At 50.6% G+C, this 16,051-nt stretch overlaps 1 protein-coding gene across 1 annotated transcript in view; it reads right to left on the minus strand.

The window, feature by feature from the left end:
* The window catches only part of LAMA5 (laminin subunit alpha 5), an 85,843-nt gene that overhangs the window by 44,765 nt on the left and 25,027 nt on the right, over positions 1–16,051 (minus strand). Inside the window, exons 3-6 of the mRNA XM_084218044.1 lie at positions 6,962–7,079; positions 2,879–2,997; positions 1,942–2,112; positions 1,420–1,517 (exon numbers count right to left, since the gene is read on the minus strand). Of these exons, the coding sequence (XP_084074170.1) occupies positions 1,420–1,517; positions 1,942–2,112; positions 2,879–2,997; positions 6,962–7,079 (506 nt within the window). The remainder of the gene's footprint in view (positions 1–1,419; positions 1,518–1,941; positions 2,113–2,878; positions 2,998–6,961; positions 7,080–16,051) is intronic.

Consider the following 16,051-nt stretch of genomic DNA (forward strand, 5'->3'; position numbering starts at 1 on the left):
CACAGCATTTCATCAATTACTCATTTTCTCAACTGAAAGGATCAGATTTCTGCTGACTTGCCCGTGCTCCTGGGCTTGCTAAAGGGTACAGCAATGCCATGAGAAGACCTATTTATCCAGCACTTTTTCCTGCTGTATCCCAAAGGACTTACAGCTGTTATGTTCTGACTGTACAAAGTACACAAGTAGGAAATGTTTCCTCCCTCAGGCCAGCGTGATCTGCTCTGGGTGAAATGCAACAGCTGCTTACCAACATGTGCTGCAACATCAGACAACAGGCTGGGGCCAAGAGTGAAGATGCCAAATGCATCCAAAATGAGAGCAGAGAACAGAAATTTTGGGAGAAAGAGATGGTTGCAAGCAGAAGTGGCACTGAACAAGGATATCCAACATATCTCTCCTTGTTCAACCTTCCCTCCCTTCTTGGAGAGCCCCAAGCCATTGATACACCCAAGAAAGGTTCTGGCATTTCCCTGTTAAAGAATCACTTGTCCCCATGAAGCCTTTTGCCCCAGCACACAGGTGCACTTTGCATCCAGCAACACCAATATCTAAAAAACAAGAACTGTACATTCAAATATTTATGAACTTCCTTTTGTCAGACAGTTTGGCACACTCAGGCAGGCTTGCTTACCAATACATCTTTGTTTTAATACTTAACAGCTTTAACCTTGGCTGGGATTCACTGGAATTTTATTTTAGATGATCCAAAAGTTCTACATGATCCTAATGAGAAAGAAATACAAGCTCCCCTCATCCAGCTGAATCTACCCACCCCTTTCATAAAGGCAACATTCAAGCTGCAAACAGATGGCTGAAAGCAACGCTTCCATGGTCTGAAGCAGCTCTTTGGCATTCCAAGTTGCCAAGGCAGATGGGAAGTTCCACTAGCCAAATTGTAACTTCTTTACACACTCCTGTTCTTTTGCAAGAGTTCTTCAGATATGTACACAACCAATCTATGGTTCTTATGAGCAGAAATGGGAAGCACCCTCTGGTTTCATGGGAGACCATTTATTTATGAGAGCACTGCCCCAATGCTTAAGAAGCCACATGGGAAGCAGGAGACTCCTCTGCTCAAGACCAGAAATGATCCCAGACTTTGATGGGAAACCTCCCAGTTCTACATCAGTATCCCTCCTTCTCATTCTCACACTCTGCTCCAGCGGGATGGCAAAGTTGTAGACAGGGAAACTCAACCAGGGAGCTGATCTGGCTGAAAAACAGTCTGACAAAAAGTGTGATTTTTGCTACTTCATCTAGAGCAGTTTCTGCTGCTTTCTCGAGGCAGAGGCACAGGCAGCAGTGATGGCACCACCACAAGCTCAGAACAGGACACAACTAACACTGGTATCATCTTTCACCCTTAGAATAGCAGCTCAAATGCTTTCCCCCAGGGCTGGGATTTGCAGAAGGTACCTGTAAGGGTCGCTGGGGTCTTTGGCATCGCAGACGTCGGCGTGGCCGTGGCACACGCAGCGCCCTCCGATGCTGATATCCTTGATGCTGTAGTAGTACTGCAAAGCACAAGAAAAGTTGGCCATTACTATTTTTACAAACCAGATTCAAAACCTTTCTACTCAAGATCCAGCAGGGCTTTACCCAGTAAAACGACGTGTTGGGATATTTCCCTTACAGTGACACTGCAGGCTGCAGGATCTGCCTGTGGTAAGATCCACCACCTCCAACAGAGCCCATCAGCCATGAGTGGGGGCTCCCAGCACAGCCAGAAAGCCACATGTGACACCAAGAGGTGTCTCCCAGTTCCACATTGTCGGGGTCTTCTCCAGCTCCAGCCACAGCAGCATCTGCTGCAGATGCCTTCAGCTTCAGGCGGTGCGAGACCGAGAGAAAATCCCCACAGGTGTCCCCTCCCAGAGGTGGCTTGCACAGCCCTCCAAGAGTTCCACTCCCAGCACGAGGTGTCAGGGCCTGCCTTACCCTCCTGGTGACCGTGGGGTCCCTCAGAGCTTTGCCCATCAGGTGGCCCAGCAGAGTGTTGGTCTGCAGGAAGCGCAGGCGGATGTTGGTGGCTTTGGTGAAATTCCGCAGGAGAGGGGAGTAGGAGAAGTTCATGGCTCCTGGGCGCCCGTTCACCAGAGAGACAACAATCTGTGCAAGGCAGGAGGGAAAAGGCCAGGTTGGACTTCCACTGCCCTAGAGGAAGGGGTATCTGCTCATGGCAGCGAGCTGGAACTGGGTGGTTCCACCCCACACCACTCTGGGAATGTGTGAGAACAAATCTGTGTAACCCTCTGGGGTGGGAGGAAATCAACTGAAATAGGGGTCTCCTCGAGCCAAGTCTCACAAGCTCCTGGAGATCTATTCCACACCCAAGATAGCTCAGCTGCCTTAGAAGGCATAAAATCAGCAGGATGGCTTCTGTGGCAGTGTTAGAAACAAAAAAGTTTTAATAACATGCAAAATAACAAAACTCTTCACAGAGAAAAACTGAACCACGTGGAAGAGGTTCTTGCTCCTAGTAAAATACCTCAAAAAAGCAATTAGTTTCTTTGTTCTTTTTTTCTAGTACATTGATCAGGCGAGACTTTTTGGCTCCTGTCCAATTGGCTAGCCTTAAGTTTGAGGTGAAGCCCCCCAAGTCCTAAAAGGTATCTTTTTCACTAATTGAGGAAAGAAACTTTCCTTTCTAAGGAGACAAAATATAGTTTTGTCACTCCATCAGCAAGGAGCACATCCCTACAATCAATCTCTCCCCAGATGACTGGATCAGCTCTCTGTCAATCTCATTTGGTTGAACTGAATACTTACGAGTGGTATCCGAAAATTGATATGGAGCCCATGAACAGGAGTGCCAAGAGCCCCTGAGAACCCTGGACACCCCAGGGGATGGAGAGAGGCACATTTCCAGGCTCACCTCCCCATTTTCCAAAGGCACGATCCGGGAGTACTCTGTGGTGCAGATGGCGTGGTCATCCCTGGTGATCCGGTCCACAGTGTGCTGGCCAAACTTCTCAATGCAGTCCCTCTTGGAAGCTGTTCATCAGCCAGAGATGGGAGCAGTCAGAGAAAAGGAACAATTCCCAGCCCTCTGTGGATTTTCCCACGCTGACCACAGGAGAGATGGGTGTGCAAGCTCTGTTAAGCATTTACCACACAGAGATTGCTTTGTGTCATTAACTCTGTCATGGCTCCATGTCCTCCACTAAGGGAGAGTGTCACTCTAACAGGCAGGGAACTCCCCAGATCACCTCCCTGCAGTAAATGAGGAAGGTCAGAATAGCCACTGCACCTACTGCCACCACCTGCAGAGAAACCCACCCAATTCTGGCACCAAGCTCACAGTTTAACCGGCCTGAGATCTTACTCTGGCCTCAATCTGCTGCCTTGCTGGCAGTGGATTTGCTACACTGCTTCCACTGAACTGCAGAAGGGTTTTTGCTGCCAGGGCTCTGCTCCTGGTTTGGGAGCTGCACCATCATTTCACGTGGCTCCTAAACCTGGGTCAGTCCTGAAGGCAGCACAGAACCCACACCAGGAGCAGCCACGGTCACTGCTGGGACGTCTCCCCCCAGGCAGGGTGGACAAGCAGACATCCTGCAAGCCATTGCTCTCCTCTCCCAAATACTGCAGGTCTCCTCCTCACACCTCACTCTGAACTCTGCTCTTAAACCACAGCCACAAACCAGAAATGCCAAAGCCACACAGAAGCACTCCTTGGGGACAGCAAAGGAGGGCTCCTTCCACTAAGTGGCAATGCAAGGCTGGATAAAGTCAGGGAGCAGGCATCAGCAGGCAGCCACTCTGCTGGCTTGGTGACCTGCTTTGGGGACACTGAATGCCAACACTGTCCTTGCAGCTACAGGAATGGCCTGGCTTCCCAGTACAACTGCTCCTGCAAGTCCAGCACCCCTGTCCCCAGATGTGTGACATCCCTGTTCTGGCAGAGCCAGCCAAACCACTGCTGGGGCAGCTCAGGGCCTGACTCTGCAGGGTGGCGAGCACTTCCATCTACCCATGCAGAAACCTGCTACTCTCGGGGACTGTTCCCTCAGGAAAAGCCTGGACAGAGGCTGCTACTCCTTCCCACTCCCTTTTCACCTGTGCCAGGAGCTCACAGCAGAGCCTGCTGAAGTGACTGTCACTGCAATGCTCATGAGGGTGCTTCCATGGGGAGAAAAAGGAAGAAAAGGCGGCCAACACAATCTCCTGTTCCTGCCAGAGCTGCTCAGATCACACAGGAAACTGAAGGGGAAATGTTAACCCAATCCATGGGAATAATCTCCCAAAATCTGTCTCAGTGTGCCTCCAGAAGGCAGGTCCTCCACTCCATGTGCTGCACGGGTAGGCTGAGCCGGGCTGAAGGAACAGCAGAGGTGGAGCAGAGAATTTCTGCCTCCCTGCCTTCACCTTTGGCTTGCACCCATCCACACCTTGTCTCCAGAAAGTGGCCTTGCTCTGGGAAACACTGTTTTGGCAACAGCAAGAGCTCGGTTGCATCCACAGGAAGATGTGGAAATATTTAACATCAGGTCTCTGGCTGCCAAGGTTTGCTTCACCAGGTGCTTTTTTAAAGGCAATTTATTCTTAAAGCCCCAGGCAAGGAACCTGTCACCACTGGCTCGAGATGATTGATTTCCAGAGCACTGCCAGGGCTGCATGCAGACAGGACGCTCAGCCCAAGGAGCTACTCAGGAAAACCAAAGAACTCCTCCAGTTATTGCAAAATCTGCACAGCCACGTGAGCCAGAAGCCGGGCGTTCTGAGCTAAACCAGAGCAACCCATGGCCCTGAACCCCAGCGGGGCTCCAAGGAAACGGACTGGGACAGAGCCTCACCCAGCAGCCACGCTCGGGAACACCCGGGCACACTCAGGAACACTCGGGCACACTCAGGAACACTCGGGCACACCCGGGCACACTCAGGAACACTCGGGCACACCTGGGCACACTCGGGCACACCCGGGAACACTCAGGAACACTCGGGCACACTCGGGCACACTCAGGAACACTCGGGCACACCCTGGCACACTCAGGCATGCCCTCGCACACTCGGGCACTCTCAAGCACACCCGGGGACACTGGCGCACACTCGCGCACACCCTTGCACACTCGCTCACTCTCAGACACACTGGGGCATGCTCGCGCACACCCAGACACACTTGGGAACACCTGGGCACACTCAAGCACACCTGCACACACTCAGACACACCTGGACACACTCAGTCACACTGTGTCATACTCGCACACACCCAGGCACACTCGGGCACACTCATGCACGCTCGGTCACACTGTGTCACACTTGCGCGCACCTGGGCACACTCAGTCACACTCGTACACACCCAGGCACACTCATGCACACTCGCTCACACTCGTGCACACTCGGGCACACTTACGCACACTCTTGCACACTCACTCACACTCATGCACACTCGGGCACACCCAGGCACACCTGTGCACACCCGGGCGCGCCCAGGCCCTCAGTCCCACTCTGTGGGAGCAGAGAGAGGAGAGGTGCCCGAAAGCACCCGGGCAGCTCCTGCGATGGATGGGCGGCTGGAGGGACAGCGCCGAGCCAGGCTGGGCAGCGCCAGCGCCGCCCCGGCAAGGCTCACTGGCTGCTCTGCATTTCTGCCAGCTGCTTTTAACCCTGGTACTGACCTGGCAGAGGTTTATTGGACCACCTACAGAATTCCCTATGATAAAAACAAACCTCTGCAGAGGACTGCTTGTGCTTGCAAATCTGGCAGGTTTTGGAGCAGCCACCTCTTAATTTCCATGGGAATTTTCCATTGGGCTGTGTCACCACATCTCCCTTCTCCAGGGGAGGGGTAACAGGGCCTGATGTTTTGGGAGGGAAGGGGACTCCAGATGTTGCAGCACTGCCACTACACACAGGAACACACCAGCGGGGCAAAAGCTCCCAGAGCAGCTCCAGACCATGCAGGAACACAACTGTAATGGGCCCCAAGAGAGGCTTCAGAGCTGGCAGAGAAATTCTCAGAGATGACAGAAAAAAGCAAAGCAGGAATTTGACAGCAGTAATTCCCCACTAGCACAAAGCAGAGAGAAAAACATCCGCCCCAGAGAGCAGCTACCACGCTAAGGCAACACAGGGTAATACGTCTGTGGCTCCTTCTTGCATAAGAAGAGGCCAGAAATCCAAAGCACAGCCTGACAGGTAAGCCAGAAATATGAGCCTTTAGGGACAGCCCAGGGCAAGGCCTCTGAGTGCTCCCAAGTCCTCTCTTGCCAGGTTTTAAGCTCTGGCTGTAGATCTTAACATCTTCTCCCAATTACCGCTGCTGCTTCTGGGAGGAGCTGGTGGTTAACAAGTTCCTCGTATCCGGCTACCCCACAGACCCTCTGGGAGAAGAGTTTTGTAGAACCAGCTGTTTCTTAAGGTTTTAATCAGAGAATTGGGAAGCCAAATGCACAGGCTGGGTCTCCCTTCCAGCCAGCTGTCTGTGATCCCACCTTGCACAGCAGCAGGACAGCAGTTCCCTGCCCTGCACAGGCTGGATCCAATCTCCGGTACTGATAAGCACAAGGGAATGTTTTCTGCATCCAGACTTCTCTGTGATAGCAGCCACTTGGAAGTGAGCTGCTGCTTGGCTTCTGGAGGAGCTGAAATACAGACTGGGATGGTACAGGGAAGAGACTGAAAGAGGAGGGCAGGGGGGAGGTAAGAAATCTCACCTTCAGGCCTAGAGCAACAACACCCAACTGCAGACACTGGTGCCAGCTTTGGCACTCCCTACGTGTCATGACAATACTTTAAAAAATACATTTAGTACCAGAGAGTAAAATAATTCTCTTGCCCTGAGGAACATTTAACCTTTAACTCTTGCAGCCTAATTGGGCAGATGAAACAGAAGACATGTGCTGCACCACAGCAGTGACACAGGACCAGCTCCACACCCAACCCTGTATTTGCACAGAGTTATCTTCAGCACAGCCTCACTCCCTGGCACTGAGCTGCAGCCCCCTGTCATACTCACAGGCAAAATACTGCCAGGGCTCATAGGTGAGGCCAAAATCAGTCGATCGCTCCAGCACCCAGAGGTCAGGACGAGGGGAATTGGCAAACTTGATCAGGACATATGCCACATGGAAGAGCTGAAAGAAAGAACACAGAGTTAGTTGGCTGCTTGAGGCATCCTGAAAAGCTGAGAGAACTTCTTGGGATCCAAGTGGAATGAATGAGCTGGCACTCTGCAGCTCACAGGCAGCCTGTGGAGCGAAATCCTCCGTATCTAAAGGGATGGTGATACGACACGGCTGCTGCAGAGAGCCAGATTAGGGAGCTCAGCTCCCCCTGAATGCAAACACAGCTCAGACTTTGTGGCTACAGGCTGTGCTGGGAAACACCTCAGGCTTAGCCTGAGCAGGCTGCACTACAAGCCAGCTACAATGCTGCCCTGGGGACTTGGCTTTTGGGCTCTTTGTGGGGTAACAGGTGACAGCCAGGGAACATCCAACTGCACCTTGCAGACAGTACCACAAAATCCTTCTTTTCGTTTCTTTAAGGCATTCCACACACCAGCCCTGCTTCACCAACACAACCTTTTTTTGGAAACCTGTTCCAGAAAAACCCCAGCACAGCTCCTCTTCCCCAGGTGCCACGGGGAGGGGAGAGCAGGAGACCCACTTGGCTCCAGCACAGCTCCAACACGGGGCTGCTCCCATTTGTCTGGACACTGACATGTGCACACACACTCCTGCCAAGTATAAAATAAACCTAGTCTTTAAAGAGCTCCAATGTCAGTGCTAGAGAGAAACAAAAGCCCCAGCAGAATTTCCCTTCCCCGGCTGGCACAGGCTCGCTCCAAGAATCCCCCCTCCATCATCCTGTCACAAAGTGATATTTAAAGGCAAATAAAGTTCTCTTATCAGAGGAAATTCCTAATGTCAAAAACAACCCAAAAGGGAGTTTAGTGCTTGAAAAGCGGAGATTTATAGCCCAGGAGTCCCTCCTCATGCAGAGCTGGGGCTGTATGAGCATACACCCCCCTGAAGACTGACAAGTATCCAGAGGGACATTTCTGCAAGGGGAGGAGGAGGACGGCTCCGTGCCCATCTCAGCCATGCAGGAGCCAGAACAGCAGCCAGCACCCCAGCCCTGCCCTGGCCACACACATCACCAAGCCAGAGGACACTCATTAATAATAACATGCCTCCAAAACAGCCCTGACAAGCCACAGATTGGGCAAGCAAAGGGCAGAAGAAACAAGAAAGAAGAATTTAAATTTACCAAGCCATCTATAAAGCACAGATCTTGCTGGGGTTAGTCAGACAAGGCATCTGCTGATGTGCAGAGATGGAGCAAGGAGATGTGGGTGGCCCTGAGGACTGGCACCAGCTCAGTTCCCCCCTCAGCAGGACATTCAGGCAAAAACCTCCTCAGGAGACTCTCAAATGCTCCTCTGGCTCTGGGGCAGCCTCTCCCCCACTTACCAGGGGGATTGGTGTGGTTCCCACTGCAGGCTGGTGGCACCTGGAAACACACCTGGGTGTAGGCTAAGGGGGCTTGAGAGAGATGCTCAGGCAGGAATGAGTCAGATCCAGCTGGGAAATCCACATGAGGATAAAGCACAGGGGGTCAGAGGCTGTTCTCCAGCTGGGAATGGGCAGGAGGGTGGGATTTGTCACCACTCTCAGGGCTTGCACTGCTAAGGACTGGTGCCATCCAGAACAAAGAAACCAAAGCAGTCACCCAACTCAGTTCTCTGCTGCCAAAAGACTTTCAAGCCCAGCCAAGGGGGAAACAGGCATCCTTTTCAAAAGCTGAGGGAAAACAGACCTCAGTGCTGCCCTAGCTCCCCTCTGCAACATACGTGCTGTCAAGGCATACAAGACCAGGCTTTTTTTGAGGAGCAGCTTTTTCTGCCTGCTTACCCTCTCAGCAGAGCTGGTATTTGATAGGGAAGCCCAAGAGGCTCCAGCTCAGGCAGCTGCTTTCTCTGCAGGACCAGTTCTCACAGCTCAACATCTGCCTCTTGGCATGGGAACAGGGCTGAACACCAGCCTGTGAAGTGACACCTTCCCTCTGCTCCAAACCCCCCTCCAGCTTTATTCCACAGGGAATAAATGAATGCTCCTGCTGGAATCCAGCACTGCCTGTAGCTGCACAAAATTCCCTGTGGCTCAAAAAATACCTGGACATGTTCAGGCCTCAGGCACAGGGGGTTCTCTGCTCTGCATGAACAGCAACCACAAACACAAACTGAGAAATGTGAGGTGCACCCCTCTCTTCTGCCTTTCTTTGTGCAAAACCAATAATGAATTTACTGCCAGTAAATCCCACGGAATTCCTAGGGGGTCCTGCTCTTTGTTATGCTGGAACAGAGTGCTCCCAATTATATGTGCTGGAGTCCAACTCCTCACAGTTTCTGGTTCTCAGAAGTCCCCTCCCTCTGGAGAGCATGGATTACCATGCAAGCAAATTGGGGCAGCTTTTGCCCAAACAGTGAAATCTGACACAAAACCAAGCCTCGGGCTCAGTGATTCACGAAGTAAAAACAACAGCCAGAGCAAACCCCAGTGCTGCTGGTTGCAAGCTCAGGTGCAAATGGGGCAGGGCAGGGTTGGGCAGGCACGGGCTCTGGACCCCTCTGAGTCCTCTCCTGCTGAAAGAAGGAGGCAGGGATGGTTTCAGAGCATTCTGAGTCGTGGGAGACACACACACACACTGGGCACTGCTGATAAAACAGCGTCCCTGCTGCTGGGAGCCCTCTGAAAGGCCAGTCCCAGCCCCACTGGCAGGCTCAGATGTCCAAGCCCAGGGCTAGCACAGCTTTTATCTCCCATTCCTGCTTTCCACAGCAAAGCACAAGAACCTCAGGGTTCCTGCTGGATATGTCTGGATCATCTGCAATACCTCAGCTGAAAGACAAGGCAGATATCTGCTCTCAAAGCCAAACACAATTCCTCTCTCCATACCCAAATCCATCTCCAGCACTGCTGTTACTGCTGCTGAATTTTGTTCCAGTTGGGACCACAGTCTTGAGACACAAATAAACCAGCCAGCACTGCACAACCACTCCCCTAAGGGTCATTCCTAATGGAGCACAGAAAATATTCAGGAGTCTGTGACCACAGCGACCCCAAACCTGGAACAAGACCCATGTCCTGGTATTCAGGGGGATTTTTGTCCAGTCTGGTGAGTCCCCTGCCCCTCCATCCAACATTCTTATCTTGCAGATGATCACAGCCTGGCCAGAAAAAATAACAGCAAATTGCCTGTTTCCAGTGCATCTGCTGAGAAAACTCAGATGCAAAGATGGAGCAGTAGCTCTAAAAATAGAGCTGGCAGAAAAGCCAGACTTTTCATTCCATGTTTAGTTCCAGTGCAGTTCTGCCCAACCAATATTGCAAGAGAAATGGTTTTTTTCAAAGCCTTTATTTAGCTCCTATTATCAGTCAGATGAATAAAAACCTCTATGCTCTCAGCCACTTCAGACATTTTCTTCCCTTCTTCATGGAGAAAAGAGGTGAAACACCAGCCTTGATGCTCACACTGGTCTCCAGGCACGCAGATCCCTTATCTTCCCTACCTCTGAAAACATGCCAGGTACAGCTCAACCTTTGACCAGCCTCTGGAATTCCATAAAACGACCTTCCAGCCAGGAAATTCTGACACTCCTTTAATTAGCAACCAGATTTCTTTGAAAATAGTAACATCTCTGCATGGAGCTGATGTTGCTGTTAGTGGTTTTGAAGCAAGTTTCCTTAGTAACAATCACTTGCAGCTGCCCCAGAGCCAGGAGGGGAAGATGGAGATGACAGCATTTCCTCTGGGTCCCACACTCCATCCATTTGTGCCTTTAGATGGTGGGCAGCTTTATCCAGCACCAAAATACCATTAAAATATAATAATTATCATTAAAGTATAATCCTGATTACTGTCCAGTGTGACAGAGCAAAGACTTAAGGAGTAAAAACAGAGAGTCAAGAGAAACTCAGCTGCTTTTGGAGCAGCACCTTCTCTGTCCATTTGTTCATCCATCCTGCTGTGTAAGCAGCACGTGATGGAAAACTCTCACATTTCTTCTCTTTTCCTTATCAAGACACTGATTTTACTTTTCCAGCTCTGGGAGGTCCATGTGGGAAGAAGAAAACAAGCTGGACCAGGTTTGTATCCTGTGTTGCTTTGGTGAGGCAGTTCTGGGGAAATCTTACTGATATTCCAAGGCACCTCAAAGCCACACAGAAACATTCAATAACCAAAATAAATCCTCACATTGCTGAAACATTGACATTTTCACCAGCAGCAAGAGGGGCTCTTTTTGTTGGTGGGATTAGAAGGTGTGAGCAGGCTGTGCTGGCTGGGAGGCAGACCCAGCTCTGCTCCCAGCCTCAGCCCCTGCAGGAGGAGTTTACACAGCAAACCACTTGCTAATTTTCCGCAGGACAGATTTATTACCTTTGGCATTGACTTATGAAAATAGCACCAGGGAAAAACAAAGCAGTTCATCCCTCCCTGACCACTGCTCCAGCCCCCTGTGGAGTGTGTGTGTGCAGAGCATTAGCAGCACTGCTCATCCCTGCTGGGCATTTCCTGGGAGGGTGGAAGGACCTGCTGAGCCATGCCAGGGCACAGGAGTAACTCCCACTCTTATGGGGCACATGCAAAACCTACAAGCAGGGAAAGCAGAAAAAGAACTGCTATGGAAAGTGTGGGGAAGTGTTAATTTAATTTTCCCCTCTTTCAAAAGTCAAATTCTTTTACTCCCTCCCAAGCCCATCCATCCCCTCAGGCACTGCCTGGTCCATCCCTGCAGCCACAAGCCCACCTGGAAAACGTGGAGATGGCAGAGGCTGGATGGGGTTATCAATCCAGAGAGGCAGGGCAAAGCAGCTCTCAGGGAGCACAGGTCACCTCTGTCCACAGCCCCGGCTGCTCTGCTGCCACGAATCAGCCTTGGAAACGCTCGGCAGCGCTGGCACCACATCACTGGCAGCAGCTACAGCTAATAAGGTGTCTTTTTGTGCACCTTTTATCCCCACAAACAAATATGCAGGAGGTGGAAAAGCCCTGGAAAGGCGGAGAGCTTCTATCTCACTTTGAATTTCTCTAGGTCAGTGATCTGTCCCTTTTGCATCCTTTGCCTGTAATCATTTATTCTCATGGAAGCAGTGAATTTACTCATTAACAACTTGACTGTCCCCCTGCTGAGCTTCTGCAGTCCTACAGCAGATTTATTTCTCCCCAGCCCATCCATCAAAATCCTTTAATAAAATCTCTCACATTTAGTGTGTGCCTACTTTTTATTTTCAGCCACACAAGAACTCCTTCAACCCTTCCAGGCAGCAAACAAAGGTGCTTCCCCCTCCAAGTGGGCATGGCTCTTTATCCAGTCACTTTTTTATAAAATACTCAACTGCCTGAGAGCAAACAAACCCCACATATAAAAGCACAAAAGTCTGTGTTTGAAAGAGGGGTGTGCACTGAAATATGCTTTGCCCCCATTTTGCTCTTTTCCTCACAGCAACTCCTGGCTTGTTCTTGTATGTCTGTGTCTCAAATCCTCACTCCTAAAAATTATGTTTTTCCAAGTTATTAAGGGAGGATTACAAGGTTCTGAATGAGAAGGTTCCCTAAGCTTGTATCTCAAGATTTTGACAGCCAGGCTTTAGAAAGAACCAGCCATCCCTTGCACCACGGGGGAAGGACAGAGGTGCAAAGTGGCAGCTATTAAACACCTCGGTAGGGCAGGGGAGAGAGGTGAGCACTGAGAATCCAGTTTGCACTAACCTTTTTTCAAGTTTTTCCTCTCAAAACTCTGGGGTTTTATTGAAAGAGATCAAAGAAAACACTCTCCATGAAGCTACAGATTCAGAGCTACCAGCCAGCATGAAACCTGCTCCGTGCCATAACAAGCAGCAGCAGCAACCCAATACTTTGAGATGTTATTTTCTAAACAGTGCCTGTTCCCTGCCTAAGCAGCTTGGCTTAGATGAACAGCTGATGGAGCATTTTCCACAAAGGATTTTTTCTTTAAACACCACTTCTGAGAAGGATTTGGCTCGCCCACCGATTTCACACACAGCACTGCTTTATCTTCACAGCATCCTCCCGTGCAAGTTGTCCTTCCCCTGCCAGTGCCACACACACCTCCTGCCAAAGATCCTGGGGGCACTAAACTGCAGCACTTGGCACATGGCAGGGCAGAGCAGTGCCATCCCTTGTGGCCTGCACCGTACTCAGGGTTGGGACAGCCAAGTTTGAGAAGTGACCTCCAACAGGGCAGCAGCAGAGCCTGACTGGCAGCAGGTTCAGCCAGCTGGCACTAAGGAGAGGCACAGAGGAACATCCTGTTCAATCCCTGCCCAGATGGAGCTGCAAACAGCAAATGCCACACAGCTACAGGTGCAGCACCCAGGGATGCTGACACACCAACCTGGACATGGTCAAACACAAGCCAGGTGGGGATCAGCCCTTTGTGCGTGCCCAACAGCCGCCCAAAGGTCACCCCAGTAACCAGAGGCATCACAGAAAACTGGTCAGGCCAGAGGGGATGGCTGGAATTTCTTGGGATGAGGCTTCAGTCACTGACAGAGAAGGACTTTGCCCACTGCAGCCTCTCACTGCCCAGCAGGAGATTCCTGCACTTGACTGCCATGGAACTTGGCAACTTTCTCAGTTGCTGGGCAAAGTGTTAAGTAACCCATTAAAGACAAGACTTAAATATTTGTCTTTTAGCCAAAACGAGCTATAACACCCCCAGGGAATGGTACATGGGCTCCTCTGTCCTTGGGCACCCTGTAAGGGGTGCAAGCACTGGTCTGCAAGGCCAGCTCAGCCCAGGAGCTGACTGAGCCCAGAGGATGTGCAGAGGGTCAGGTGCCTCCCCCAGGACTCCCACCCTCTCCAGCTGCTTTAATCCTCCTGCAAACACCATCAGAAACCCAGCACAGAGGTGGCTGTAAAGAGCCCCTTAAAACTTCCTGGTGCTGCAGAGATAAGGCACTGTAACTACATTCAGGATTTCAGACTATTTACCTTGAGGTGTCAATTCTCCTTGATAGCTAAACTAGGAAGCTTCTGGGAATGTTTGGTTGGGGCTTTTTTTTTGGAGTGGTGTGTTCTGGGAAAATATGTGAATTAATAATTAGCTGGCAGCATTAGTGGCTGTTCACACCAGGGTCTTCCTCCCAGTAAAATATAGTAAAACATGAGAAGAAGGATAAGGAAAAAAGTGACTCAAAGGAAAAAAAAATCCTCTTTTACAGAGACACAAAATGCCCTGATGGCCCTCACTGTGAAGAGCAACGTGCAGAAATGGAAAAGCCAAAACTCCTGCAAGCAGCTTCAGGCAGACAGGTGAGCAACAAGCAGGTGTTCCTGGAAGATTTGGTATTCTAGATGAATTTAACTGGGAGCCACTCAAATACAGCAGCTAAATAAATCCAGCCACCTACTTCGTGAGAGAGAAAAAACCCCACATGGTTCTCAAGGCTGAATTTTGAGGGGCCTTGGGTTCACTGTCTTAATTATCCACCCTTAAACTAACAGGAGGCTGAGATGAATTTTAGCAAAATGATAACTACACCCTAGTAGAAACTTGTAATCCCAGAACATACAGAAAAAACAGTGCCTTCCTATAAATAGAAAAAGTGGGGAATTCCAGCTTGCTAATACTAACTGGTGTACTGGCAGCCTAGAGTCTGAAATTGCTAAGAAAAAGGATGTCAGCTGACTGCAGTTATTTGAGACTGTGAGAAGCAGAGTCTCTTCAGGGAGCTGTCACTCCACACACCAGGAGAGTGGGGTTTTTGTAACTAATGGGAAAGAACTGACTCAGCTCTTAATGCCAGACAGATTTTTGAAAGGAAATAAACAAATCTCCTTGGAGTGCCCCATTCTGCCATGGTAAATTCTACACAAGGAGCACATCTCTGCCCTGGAAGGAGATGAGCAACCCCTGTGCCCAGGGTGAAGAGCTCAGTACCTCACATTGAGCTCCAGCATGGCACTGATGTGGAAATTAGCCTTTTAAGTCCATCTGGGTCATCCTCCAGTGCTCACAGGGACAACACACCTCAAGAGTGGCTGATCCCAGTGCTGCCTTTGCACAGGGAACAATCTCACACCTGTGTTCCAGGGACACCAGCTGGGTGCTTTGTGAAGAAGACTCAAACAACAGATAGGAGACAAGAAGGAGAGAATAGCACTGCCACAACCTCTCCCCACGTGGCTAAAAAACCCTGATCTATCCATTAGTTCTCGGGGAGAAAGTGCAGATTTAGAGACAAAGCTGTCCCTCTTCCCTTCCCCAGTGCCTGGCCACCTCTGCAGAGCAAGCACAGCTGGGAGGAGAGCCCAGCTCAGCCCCTTGCTTACAGCCAAGCTGTCCCAGCAGCTGTAGGCATTGTCTGCAAGGAACAGGCTCCCAGTCGAGAGCTGTAATACTTTGAGCGACCACAGCCCTGCCTGGTACCTCCTGTTTATCAATGTGCAGCCTGACAGGGTAGAAACTTTGACCTTGAGCACAAGGAAAAGAATTCCATTAAAAACCCACGTTCATTCCTCTACCTGCCAATGACATCACCACCCTGAGAGGATTTCACCCAGAGTTCACCAGTCGCTGCTGCTCATCTTTCCCATTTCCTCAGAGAATGACTGACCAGCTCTGGGTTAATTTGGTTTAAGTGTTCCCCCAGCTGCCTGCGTGCTGTCACACAGGGAGCAGTGTCCACAGTCACGGATTGTTTGCTTTTAAAACATATAGGAGGAATCCGTGGCTCTGGCAGCAAGCGTGGTGGAACTGAGCCATGAAAGCAGGGCACATTCCAGAGCCAGATGTATGGGCACAGCTGTGACAGGGCACAGCCCAGAGCCTCTGCTGTGCTCAGGTCTTCTCCTCCTTCTCCCTGAGAGGAACAGTGCCCTTCTCACACCTCCCACCCTCACCACAGCACAGCCTGCAAGGTGCCACTCATGCCCTTATAAATAAAAGTCTCGTGAAGCCTCTATGGATTTGTGAGCACTGCTGCCTCCCCCGAGCTGAAGCTCCCACACAACCAAGCAGGAATTTCAGCCTGCAAGGGCCAAAATTCCTCAATTTCCTCCAAACAGCTACTCACTA

This window comes from Fringilla coelebs, assembly GCF_963513975.1.
Source record: "Fringilla coelebs genome assembly, chromosome: 18".
NCBI classification, from domain to species: domain Eukaryota; kingdom Metazoa; phylum Chordata; class Aves; order Passeriformes; family Fringillidae; genus Fringilla; species Fringilla coelebs.